We start from the raw sequence: 13,896 nt of genomic DNA, 5'->3' as shown, positions 1-13,896 counted from the left end.
ACAGATAGTGCCCAACCAGAATGAGACTTTTACCGCCGCCGTTCCCGCGGCGGCAAAATTGGGATGTGTATTTGCTGCCTTTTACCGCTGAGTGGCGCTGTAATCACGGACTTTGAAAAGTGTCAGTTTATTCTCTTTATGACGTAATCTGCCGCGGCAGTAATCTGAGCTGAGGTCACAGATAAATTCAAGATAAATATTGTGGTTAAACGAATTCAAATTAAATTAAATTTAAACAAAGTAGACACACGTTAACATTGTGTGCCAGGTTTTTCTATAATTTGAAAGGCTATGTCAATAGGTTACTTGTCATTTACTTCGTGTTATTTTAATGTGTTTGTAGATTTATTAACTGAAACATAACAGTGAAATAAATTAAAATAATTAACCGTAAAATTAAAACATTTTCAGGACTTGCAGTTAGCCTACTAACCGATGTTAGTCGGTTTAAGCATTCTTTGTTATATTCAGAATTAAATAGGCTTACATGTTGTTATGATTATCAATTGAATTCTTTAATAAATAATCAACCACAATGCCTATTAGCCTACTACTGCCGCAGCAAAAATAAACATGTCGAATTTCAAAGTCGTTCGCGAAATGATTAGGCTATACTGGATGCCGCAAGTGACAGGGCAAAACAGCAGCAACTGCGGCATTTTAAAAGGTAAGTTTCCTATCTGTTTATTTATATAAAAAAAACATGGCGCAAGATCTTGTAAAAAAAAAAAAAAAAACATTTTTCATTATTTGAACAAAAATGAGACTGATTGAATATGTAAAAATATAAACAAACAAAGCAGAGAATAAAACAAACTTTTAGGGAAAAAATATAGGCCTATTATGCTACAACAGAATTGGTTAACATTAACGAAAGCAAAATATGTAAAAATACATTTCAAACAAAATAAAACAACAAATTCGTGGCCAAGTGGTAGGCTATAACTTACGTTTCAATAATTCAGATGACACGGGTTCAAATCCCTAACAAACATGGGCTACTTTTTTATTATTAATGCAGAGAGATTTGATAGTTCTAAAATATTGCTACACCATATTGTTTTTTTTCTCCTATAGCCTATATTAAATATTTTATATTTATAAAATAAAATTACCATTCATTTCCATTTTACATTAGGGACAATTTTTATCCAACAGAATGGCTGAATTAACATCTGCATAATAATAATAATAATAATAATAATAATAAATAAACAGCATAAGGTCTTGTAAAAACACTTTTTTTTCGACACATAATTTCGAGACAGTAAATTGCCAATGTTAAAAAAATAAACAAATAAAAAAGAATATAAACTTTTAAAACAGAGAAAATAGTAGACCTAGGCTATTCAGACTATAGCTCTGTGGTCAATGCATTAACAACTTTGCAAAGTGTCAGTTTATTCTCTCTATTGCGTAATCTGCCGCCGTGCCGCGGCTCATTGAGAGCGATTGAAAGCTGGTAGCAACTCGATTCAAATGAAACATTGAACGAATTCATAATCACAATACTGAAATTACTGAAATTAAATTGAATAATGAAAAATAAATAAAATCAACATAAAACATTGCAATAGAAAAATATTAGGCTACATCAATGAGGCTTTGTATGAGCATAAGTCGTAAGTTTAACAGTATTCAGATGATAGCTCTGTGGTCAATGCAACAACATGAGTCTTTCGGAGCTTCAAACGATCTGAGATCGAATCTCAGTGTAGCCGACATTGTTTATGTTTTTCTGTTCTTGATGTTTAAATATGTATCTGTTTATTAAAGTCAATCATCTTGTTTAATTATCAATTGTACATTACAACATAAATTTGCTACATTCCAGTTGAGCCGCTGCAAAGACGAAGGAAGACTGTCAGCCGATTGCACTAGAAAATGAAGATGATGAAGCTCGTACAGCTTCAGATCGAACAAATCAGAAAAAGACTTTCAATATAGTATTGCTTTCAATTAAAAAAAAATTAACAATGAAAATGTAAAAGAAAAAGAAAATTAATTAAGTTTGAAAACCCATCGCACATTTCAAGGTATGAATAAAGTGTCGGGACAGTTTATTTATTTAAACAGGGTTGCATCGATTCGATATAGTTTATTCCCTTTGTGATGCAAAATAAGAAACACAGAATCTTATTCTTGCAACATTTTAAATTTCTATTGTCAAAGAAATTGCAGCTAAATTAAAAAATGAAAACGGTACAAAACGAAAAAAGTTCAAAGCAACATAAATTAAGAACAGGCGTTTTTCTTTGCCTCTCTCGCGCTGGATATTTTTTTAGTAAGTTTGGTCTCCCTCACTGCGCGCGGCGGGTCTTTCTCGAAATTAAGCATTTCAGCGTAAAAAAACACCATACAGCTGATAATACTGTATATGTCGCTGTGTGTCATCCACACAAATCACGAAAGAAAAAACTGTAACAAATAGCTTTTGTTCCTTCAAAGATACAACATGCCTTGCTGAATTCAAAACGAGGTGGGTCGCGAATTAAAGAGCTCTGTATCTGCTAAATTGAAATTCTGTGTAGAAAACCTTTAAATACAATCAATAAAACTACAATATATAATTTAATAAGATATAGGGCCTACTGTACATAGGCTATGGACTTTTGGAGATTTTTAGATTAATCCTTAAAAGAATTTTGCCTTTGCCTGCTCATCAGGCTGGCTCCGACACTCTCCATATGAAAGACGGAACATTAACACCTCTGTCCTGCACCCCCACGATAAAGCAACTATTGCCTTCTCCAACCCCCCCACAGGCTAGCTGAGTTTGCAAAACAAAACAAAGAGTTTGCCACTCGTCGTGGTGTGCCAAAACACTTCATTATAAACTTCAATGTTTCATTTAAAACAATCTCAAAACGCTTTGTGACATTTTGAAAAGCCGTGGATGCATTACTGCCACTGGAACCATGAACCCAAATACTGGTTCTGATTTTATTGTTTGTCGTTTAAACGTCATATAGGCTATATATATATATATAGCCTATACATATTTTTTTTAACAGAACTGCTTTTGAAATTACGATTGGAATTATTATAGGCTACAGAAGTAAAGTCATTGTATAATATTTGTTCCTTAGTGTAAAATGGAAGTGCGTGGTGATTTTATTTTGTAAATAGGCTATAAGCAAAAATTATGTTTTAGAACTAGACAAATCTCTCTTCATCGACTATAAAATGCATTAATAGGCTAATATAAAAATATCAGCAGTCCAAGTTAGTTCGGGATTCGAACCCGTGTCATATAAATGATTTTAACGTAAGTTCAACCACTCGGCCACGATTCACTAGTTGCGACATGGCCTAACGTTCCAGTGTGTGTTCGCTCACACGAGCGAGAAGCGCTGCCGCCGCGTTTGTCGAACACTAATTCAACATACCAGAATAAAACCTGGCTTTAGTTTAGAACAATGCATAGCGCCACTCGTCGTGGTGTGCCAAAAAAATTACAATCATTTAGTTTCATTTATTTCAGTGTTAATGTTTGAGTTCAAAAAATCCTCTAAAAATTAAATCAACACAAAGTCGGCTATAAGAGTCCTTTATAGGCTACGTAAAAAAGCAAAGTCTTACTTTGCTTAAATTCGATACATTTATTTTCAGTAGGGCCTAATAAATTTGTAGGGATGTAATTTCAGTATGCTTTACCAACGCTATGTATTCAATTAAAGTTCCAAGAGGTCTGCTCTCTATATTTCCTTCCCAGCTGACACTAATATGCAAGTGCACAGCAAAAATCACAACTTGTGCTTGCTGCGAACGCAAGTTATTTAAGGTGTCTCAACTGTACACAGTCTACCCTACAATGTGAATTCGTTACAAGGTTTCATTTAATTAAATGAATGTGCAGCAATTTGTACAAATAGAGTCTATAGGCCTACTATACTGTTGTAGCCATTAAATAATCTCATTTAGTATCATATTTGTTAAAATATTATAATGTTATTTTTTTCCATCTATGTTGAATATGAAAAGTGAACAGCACGAGTATGGTAGGATGCATTAGGCTATATCGAGAGATTGATATGGAGTCTGTCAGACATGATTTTGACCACTTCATTAAGTTTTGTTTAGTAGAAAACCTCTCTTTAAAGTGAATTTCGTTTTCTTTAAATTGTATCTTAATTTTAATAAATTTTTCATCAAGCAATTGTCTGGATTTAATAGGTAAGAGAAGCAAATATAACAGACACTAATCATGGAGGCGCCCGCGCGGTCACTTGCGTTGCACGTCAGCTGGAGCGCATCTCATCCTCCTAACTTAACGAAACTCAGCGTATGCCTCACACAGACATGATAAATACATCAAATACACAAAGCTTGAAATGTCTTCAAACGAAATAATTCAAAACGAAAAGAAAAAGGCTATACTCTTTGATTATGTCTTTATGTGCATTTCTCTCTAGGTGCGTTCACTACAAATATGGCGATCGTCAACTTCATCTTTGCAGTCGACACTGTCAGAAAACACTAGTTTATTGATACAAATCAATGCACGCATCACCGGATTTACAAATACACATCTTGCCTGTTGCACGCACACATAGCCTATTATGTCGAAAAAACTAAATATGTTGAAATAACATTATTATTAGTAATACATATTTTAGAATATTTGATTAAATGCTGATTGTTGCGCTTGTTCAATTTAATAAAATTAAAACTTTAATTGTGATAATTAAAATAATTGAAAATTAAATATTTAGTGGCCAAGTTTTGCTAATTTATTATAGGCTATAGGCTATTAAATGCCTATTGCCTATATTAAGTAGGCCTATGTCATATTAAGACAAGGCATATATTAAGTTATTTTAGCTGTTATGAGAAAAAAAAATCTAACGAAATCTAAAATCTAAATCTAATAAATCTAAAAAAAAATTCTAACGCCAATTCAACATGCCAGAATAAAACCTGATTTTTGAACAATGCGACTGGTTTTGAAATCACTATAAATTTCTATGCAATTGTATCGCTCACGAGAGCTCTTCATTTATCTAATTCCTCAATAGAATAGTAAAAATATTCAGCGTCATTGCTCCTATATCGTCTCTATTTTTAACTTTTGATTCTATTTTTTCAGTTCTAAAATTGATTCTATCTTTGGTTCTATTCTGTTGTAGCCTAATAGGCCTATCTATATATATGAAAAATATGCCTATTAGGCTTAGGGTTTTATATTTAACCCACTTACATTTTAAAATACGGCAATTGCTGCTGTTTTGCACAATGTCCCTTTGCGCCACCTGGCGGTCATTTCGGGAACGACTTTGAAATGGGGCTGGTTTATTTTTGCCGCGGTGATTTCGCCGCGGCGGCTGGCGCGGCGGTAATAGGCATTTTGGTTGTCCACCTACTGTAGCTTAGTAATTCATGTAGGTTGTCTACAAACCGGAAGGTTGGTGGTTCAATCCCCGGTTCTACCTGACCAAGTGTTGAGGTGTCCATGAGCAAGACACCTAACCCCAGCTGCTCCCGACGAGCTGGATGGCGCTTTGCATGGCTGACACCGCCGTCGGTGTGTGAATGGGTGAATGTGAGGCTATATGTAAAGCGCTTTGGTGGCCATAGGTCTGTGAAAGCGCTATATAAATGCAGTCCATTTACCATTACCATTTACCATACTCTCCCCCAGTCCGTGATGTTGGATTACAATTTTATTGTTAAATGTTTAATTTAGTTTGCAACAGTAAAAGTTGAGTACATTGAAGTTAGCATTTTAAGGTTAGGTTAGGATAATGGTATCAACAGTTTCTGCCAGACCTGTTTTCTCTATTATAATTCACCCTATTGTCATTAATGGCTTGAGCCAGTAGCCCCAAGACGCACCTTTTGTCTTTAATGGCTCTTTGAGTCCCAGTATCACTCAGACTGATGGGATTAGCACAAGAATGATTCGTCTATGCAATTTGCAATGCAATAGACTGTTATGCTGACTGAATTAGGATTGGCTAGACATTCAGTCTAGGGTGTTTTACCTAAACCTGTATACTTCATTTGCATGCTTTGTTCAACCTCAATGTAAGTCCCTCCCTCTTGGAAGGTATATAACCTACAATGTATAATGTTTGAGTTAGACTTGGAAGAACACTACAGACGACATGCAGCGAAGATCCAAATAAATCACTTCTGCTTATCCCATCGTCTCCTGGTTTGCTTTGAAGAAAGAAAAACTTTACAACAGTGACATCCTCCTCTTGTTCACAGTCTCTTTCCCATGCGTGCTGTATAGCTAGGCGATTTGCTGTAGCCTCTAAGGTCTTCCCATACATCCATGAAGTGAAGTGACTAGAAGAAGATAACTCAAACCAAGCAATGATTGGGTGTGTGGGAAGTGTTTCCCCCCAGGGCACCCCATAGGCCTTCATGGCCTTCTCCGCACTGTTATGAATGCCCATGCGGCTGTGCGCATTTTCGAATAACTGATTTAAAAGTGAGGTGCAAAAAAGGAAAACTCCAACAGGACTAACTACGGGATAATAGCTGATTTGCCATAGTCAATGATGCCTGTCAGATTAGATAAGTCCCTAAGGCAAGTGTAGGTAGGCAGACACAAATTGAGTGCGTAACCATGCACTGGCAAAAATGCGACTCCTTCAAAAAAATGGTCGCAGTCTAGAGCCCTGTCATATAACCGAGTGAGTGAACATTAAAGAATTTAAGACATACTAAATCCAGTACTTTAACATCATTCTGAGTAAAATTCTGACTAACTCCTACTAGAGCTTTCTAGCTACAGCCTAGCAACTATCCTGCAAACATGCTAACAATGCTAGTCTCAGTCATCTCCCTAGTTCAGTAGTCAGGGCACTGATCAGGGAGTCTTAATCTCAGAATCCTTCCAGGGCACTGAAACGATCGCTCCCTAAAAAGTCCCACAATGCATGGTGAAAACCAGGAAGCATCAATGTTCACCTTGTTCCCTTAAGCGCAGTGGTTCTCAACCTTTTTTAACCCAAGGCTTTTTCTCTGAATCAATACTGCAAAAACAAACAAAAATAAAGACTTTATTCAACTATTCATTTTCTTCTGTGTGGGCCTCTGAGTGTGTTCACTTAGTGTAACAGCGCAGCGTTTCTGGGTTGTACATCAGAACGTAGGCTCACTATTGGCCAGTATCACGCGCATCACACATGACCAGCGTCGGCCAATAGTGAGCCTACGTTCTGACGTGCAACTCAGAAGCGCTACGCTGTTACACTATGTGAACTCACTCAGGCTCCGAAGATGAACCAAAGTCTTACGGGTTTGGAACAACATGAGGGTGAGTAATTACTGACAGAATTTTCATTTTTGGGTGAACTAACCCTTTAAACCTTCAGTGTTCTTTTTTCAAACATACTTTGCAAAAATGTCAGTGCAGACAATTTTTACAACTTAAAAGTACTTGCTCTGGACAGTTATACAGTAACAAATAAGCACAAGTCAACCTGCCATACCAAACAAGACAACAGGGAGTTGTCAAAGGACTGCATACAGCTATTATATTGATCCATTCAGAATTATTAAACACCAAAATACAAATAAAAAATAAAAACATTATGAATGTGTTGAAACTCAGCGATCTAAAGGCAGGTCGATGTCATCAATGGACATTTCCACTGTCAGAACAAGCAATCGTGTTCATGTTTGGATTATCTGATGTCTATGTGTACAATAACACCGCGGATCCTCACAAACTTCTCAAAACACGCTTCTTTGGCAAGCATCCATTATAAAACACTCACAGTACAATCATTTAAACTACATGAATATGTCCAACAGTGTTCATGGCAGAATTACTATTATAGTGATCAGTGAGCCAAGAGCGCACATATACAGTTTTTTTTGCGCATCAATAATAACGGACTTGTGCATGCCTAATGTATGACTCCTGTATGTCACTGTAATCATCTTTACCTTCATTACATCATCCTTTGAAACTTTTTTAGCAACACTTGTTTTCTTTATCCAACTGAGAGATTTAGTTTGCGTATCCTATGTTCACTGAGCGTTTGGGTGTTTTTAGCCACCATTCAGTCTAGGCAGGGCCGGCGCGTGCACTTCTGCCGCTCTAGGCGAAAAACATTTGTGCCGCCCCTAGGGCTGGTCCGAATACCATTTTTTGAGCTTCGAAGCTTCGGTAGTAATGAACATCGAATATTCAAAGCTTCGAGAGGGTGCTGAACATATTCTTCTCTCTAATAAAGGCAGGAATCCCTATGTGTCTGTATGTCCGTTTGCATTTTGATTATTTTGAGAACCGTTCATCCAATCGACTTCGCAAGGGAGTGCAGTGTCGCATTTGGTGGTGCAAGATAGACACGCGAGACGCGACGCGTTCAGAGTTAATAAACTTTTAGTAAACTACAGAACAACGCGAGCGGGAAGCGGCGCACCTCACGCGGGCAGGGCTTATACTTAACTCACGCTGCACTAGTGATATAAAACGCACACACACAGGTCTGTTAAATTAAGCAATAGGCCTACTTTAAGGTAGTCTATATGTTTCTGACTAACAAATTACTGACACAGTAAAGGGTAGATTTAAATAAAGAAAAACAAAATTTAAATAAAGAAAAACAAAATTTAAATAAATAAAAAAAACAAAATTTAAATAAAAACAAAATTTAAATAAAGAAAAACAAAATTTAAATAAAGAAAAACAAAATTTAAATAAATAAAAAAAACAATTTAAATAAAGAAAAAACAAAATTTAAATAAAGAAAAACAAAATTTAAATAAAGAAAAAACGAAATTTAAATAAAGAAAAAACATTTAAATAAAGAAAAAACAAAATTTAAATAAAGAAAAACAATTTAAATAAAGAAAAAAAACAAAATTTAAAATTTCAATAAAGAAAAAAACAAAATTTAAATAAAGAAAAACAAAATTTAAATAAAGAAAAAAAACAAAATTTAAAATTTCAATAAAGAAAAAAAGAAATTTAAATAAAGAAAAAAAATTTAATTAAAGAAAAAAACGAAATTTAAAATTTAAATAAAGAAAAAGCGAAATTTAAATAAAGAAAAAAACATTTAAATAAAGAAAAAACAAAATTTAAAATTTCAATAAAGCAAAAACGAAATTTAAATAAAGAAAACCGCAATTTAAATAAAGAAAACCGCAATTAAGTTAAATTAAAAACGAGATTAATTTAGATTGATAATAACGGGTAAAAAGGCTAATACATTTTGTTTCTATTGTTATATTTTCCACAATGTCAAAGCAACGCAGCTTAACCCAGAACACAAGCTCAGGCACTTCTGTCCATACAAACTCCGCTGTTCTGCGCTCAAGCCAGAGAACACTCCCGTTGCAGGAACACTTTAGTAGTCCAAGAGGAAATACGTAGGTGGATGTGATCGGGGAATTTGGCTGTTAAAAGTGTAACATTTAAAGCCACTTAAATTAACGAAATGACTCAAATAAAGATTCGTTCATTTTGATGAACGAGATTGAACAAGAGAGTCAGTAAAATGATCCGAACTTCCCATCACTCAGTCATGACTCGTGAAAGCAGGGGGCGGGGCGGGGCGGGGCGGGGCAGCGGCAGCTCAGCAAATCATATAGCCTATTTTGTGAATTGTTCATTCCCGATTGGCACACATTTTGCCGCCCTTACAAAAGTGCCGCTCTAGGCAATTGCCTAGTTCGCCTATATGGACGCGCCGGCCCTGAGTCTAGGGATGTCCCGATACCACTTTTTCCAGGCCGAGTCCGATACCGATACTTTCATTTTTGGTACTCGCCGATACCGCAACAGATACCTGTATTTTTAATTTTCAATTAATTTTTAATTCATGCATTTGTCATTTTTAAATGTATTGGTAGAGAAACCAAAAGAATATCAATCATATTAGTTGTTTATTAAATTTAAACTTAATTTGTTCATCAAATATATATTTAATGCACTGCATATTCATTACTGTATAAATTATATATAGATAGATATTTTTGTAAAGTTGAAAAGGGTAGCCTATTTAATCAAGAGCAGTGAGTAATTTATTTGCCCTTTGTTTGATTAACATTAAAACACAGCAGCAGATTAATTAAACTGCTGCACCTTTAAGACCGAACGCACGGACCCCATTTGAATTATACGGTCTACGTTCACTTGAGATATAACAGACTTTGTTTACTAGGATACTCGCCAAGAGTGAAAAGTGAATTCATCTGTACAAGCGCAAGACGTGTAAGACTTCCATTCAGTATCGCGCGCTGTCTGAGGCGATGGTTTTCGGGGCGTGCGCTTTGGATGTTTGAAGTTCATGTAACTTCTTGACCTGCAAATGTCCTGTAATAATGTAGGCAACCATCCGTTAAAACATAAATAAGGTAACAGTTCATGTTTTACTTACATATACGATTATGAGAGCGTTTTTCTCTTATCAGCTCTCACTACAGGCGTTACTATATTCTGTGCCGCTTGCGCGCTCAATCCACTGCGCGTTTTTTCTCTTACCAGCTCTCACCACAGGCATTACTATATTCTGTATAATATTTCACTAATAAGATATATTTACCTCATAGACAGCCTCTTTTCTATCCCCATTATAATTTCTGTTGTCTGTGTTTCTTTATCTGGACACAAACACTGTACACACACTGCCTGGTATCGGTTGTTGGTATCGGGACATTTTTACGAGTACGAGTACAAGAGCTCAGTATCGGCCTGATACTGGTATCGGTATCAGTGCATCCCTATTTCAGTCTGTATTTCACTCAGCGCAATGAGAAACTGTGGGCTGCTCCAAAACAGATCGCAGAATACGTACGAGAGAGCTGGTGCTTTAATTTTTTAACAAAAAAAAGATGAATTATATTAATATATTTCATTTTAAGTTCTCGCGGCCCCCCTGGAGGATTACTAAGATCCCCTTGTGACCCCCCCCCCCCCCCCCCCCCCATTGAGAACCACTGCTTTAACGGAAGTTCTGAAGCACGAAACATAAACCACGTGAGCCAACTTGCTACACATAACATGCGATAGAAGTTTTTAACCAATATATACAACCAATATTGTATATAAATATTGTAATTAACAATCCAGCTAACATTTATAATTTATGGCTGAAATGTTTCATGTGTATGTAACAAGTAAAAAAAAATTATCATAATGAACTTTAAATATCGTTACAAGTAATGTCAGAAAAACATTGGCTCTGCTGTTTATAAGTACCATCGTAATGTCGCTGGAAATAGTCATCAGTGTCCCAATGTGTAAAGAGCCAGCGTCCTTTACTGTCGTTACCAGTGCTCAAGTTCATGAACACGATATACTGATTCATGAGCTAAGGAGCTGATTGAGATGCACCCAATGCCTAACATTATAACATCTAGCAACATGTCAACAGTTTTTTGTTTTGTTTTTTGGGCTAGTTGGTCATGAAATGCTTCTCAAACCTTTTCCCCAGACTCCCTCGGAGGAAACAGCTACACCTTGATGATTGCGTGTGTCAGTCCAGCAGACTGCAACATTAAGGAGACCATCAACACGTTGCGTTATGCGGACCGTGCCCGTAAAATAAAGAATAAGCCTGTTCTCAATGTTGACCCACACGCACAAGAAATGAAGCGACTGCAGGTACTTTGTCTAGTGTGTTTTCAAAGGACAGCTGTTACATGACAAGTTATTTGAAATTAAATTGAATGCTGAGTGAATTATGTAGGTAATTCTAATTTTCTGTCTTTCTTTTTTTAAACACAGGTGCAAGATCTTCAGGTGATGCTGCCACATGCCCGAGGTGGTGTTGCATCTGTGCAGACTGGGTAAGACCCATTTGATTGATTTATGACCCTTGTCACTAGTGATTGACAGGGAATCCATGCGTCACTCAAACTGACTGGACAGTGGGTGTCAAATGTTTTTACAGGGGGAACGTCTGTATGGGGGGAAACTGTTGCTGATTGTATTTTCCTTTGATTGTTGGTGGGGTGAAACTCACCCAAGCAGGTATTATGGAATGTTGACACCCTGAGTGTCAAAATCGTTGTTGTTTGATCAATAGGGTAGCCTATATGTTAACTGAGTCAATGTATTTGAGTCAAGGGTAAGAATTGATAAATTAGGAAATTCCAGACAGTCTGTTTCTGGGTTGACCAGACCCTGAGAGGACAAAAGGACCTCTCTGGAGATTACCATTTGAACTGGCCCTCGTGCACCATTGAGACGAAAGTCTCACCTCTGAGTCATCCTAATCTACATCTCTTTCCCTCTCCCCTCACCCCCTTTCTCTCATGCTCAGATGATCACCTGGTTTCTCCCAAGAAAATGTATAGTTTAATGTAAATGATTATCAGAGTATTTTCACGTTTGGTATCATTTAACCCTCTGAGGTCGGCAAACGCGCCGGCGCGTTTTGCTGGATTTTCTTCACATTGTAGCACTATAAACTTAAATTACTCCGTCATTTATGGTCATACAGAAAAAAGAAATATAAAAAAAGAACCTGTGATATTTCTACTTTTGTATGTGTCCACTTACAATCAAATCAAAACATTGTGCTTTTGTAAAATAAAGAAAATAAACAGGGTGTGCGTTCTGCCTCTCCGTCGCGGTGAACTTTTTTTTCTTGAGCAAGTCTATAAACTGAAACAAAACTCGGCGAATACTTGTCACACATTTATGAGCCATATACCTTTATAAACATTTAAGTGTGTACTTTTAAATGATCGGATTCAAACTGAAAACAAATATTCTCTGTTTAAGTAATTTGTATAAAACCAACAAGATGTCCAGCTTCTCAAACGCTTCCTAATTATTTTTAATTTGACCACGCCCACGAGCGCAAAAGAGATTCACATGCTAATCTCCACATGGAACGCGAACGCGCTCATTGCCTCAAAAACAAAACACAAAAACACTTCACAAGTCTCTGCTTTTTGTCGAGTTTGAAAGACGTGCACGTTGGATTTACATCAGAAGAAGAAGAACGCGATTTGAAGACAAGAAAGATGTAAGGTAAGAAATTCTTACATATTAGTTTATTGTTGCATAAATTTCACATTGCAGTTGAACTGTTGCTCGATATATGGTGAATATTAAAATAGTTAGACCCGTGTTTACTGTTACTGTGTTTGTGGATATCTGCTCAAACGTAGATATGTATATGGTAACCATAATGTTTTATATTTGAGCGCGATCGCATTTGAATGTATCATATTTTGGATCGCGATCGCGTTTGAAAAGCAAAACGCACCAAACGGCTTCATGTTTTTACTATTAGGCTATCTCATTTCATATCATCATAACGAATGGAAACATTTGAAGTAACATGATAATCAATATATTTTTCTCTAGCTTAGTTGTTACTGAAATCTTTTGGAAGATTTATAGGCTGCTATATGTTATTGTTATTATTTTATCCAGCACTGCGCATAGCCTATGCCTACAAGGCACAACAAACCTGGTGTTCATTATATTATATATTGTTGGAAACATTTGTGTGTGTGTGTGTGTGTGTGTGTGTGTGTGTATTCTGTGAATTTTAAAAAGCAATTTTAACCAGAAAAATCTAAAATTTATTCCCAAAATCTTGCAGGCCTTTCTCTTGATATCAGTATGTTCACTTTTTTTTTTCTTTCAGGGCCCAGATGCCATTGAGTCCTGCTGACTTCAACATTCACATGAGTCTCTGTACATGAACATGGTAAAGTGAAAATCAAACACCTTGGAAATGAAAGGTATGTACAATGTTTTTAGGAATGGCAGAAAGGTCTCCGTCTTTGGATCATTGTTTTCAATAAGTCCTTTTTTGTTATTTGTTGTGTATCTTTGGATTATGTTGTGTTGTAAATAAATCCAAACAATCTAAAAGCCATTTTTTTTTAAATCTCCTCATTCTTTGTGAAAGGTTGCTCGGAATGATAGGGCCTGATAGCTCCTAATAGGGCTGTTAGGGGAGGGTC

The 13,896-nt window shown here is 36.2% G+C and overlaps 2 protein-coding genes across 2 annotated transcripts in view; one reads left to right on the top strand and one right to left on the bottom strand.

Annotated features, from left to right (window-relative positions):
* Positions 1 to 13,896, bottom strand: part of LOC311074271 (histone-binding protein RBBP7-like) — a 268,186-nt gene that overhangs the window by 163,917 nt on the left and 90,373 nt on the right. The gene's annotated exons all lie outside the window — the stretch shown is intronic.
* Positions 1 to 13,896, top strand: part of LOC311074269 (chromosome-associated kinesin KIF4A-like) — a 150,407-nt gene that overhangs the window by 52,699 nt on the left and 83,812 nt on the right. Inside the window, exons 7-8 of the mRNA XM_084100744.1 lie at positions 11,403 to 11,572; positions 11,696 to 11,757. Coding sequence (XP_083956870.1) covers positions 11,403 to 11,572; positions 11,696 to 11,757 — 232 coding nt within the window. The remainder of the gene's footprint in view (positions 1 to 11,402; positions 11,573 to 11,695; positions 11,758 to 13,896) is intronic.

Source organism: Abramis brama, assembly GCF_963993115.1.
Source record: "Abramis brama genome assembly, chromosome: 23".
NCBI classification, from domain to species: domain Eukaryota; kingdom Metazoa; phylum Chordata; class Actinopteri; order Cypriniformes; family Leuciscidae; genus Abramis; species Abramis brama.
Note: the sequence above shows the minus strand (reverse complement) of the source record. Positions and strands in the feature narration are given on the sequence as shown.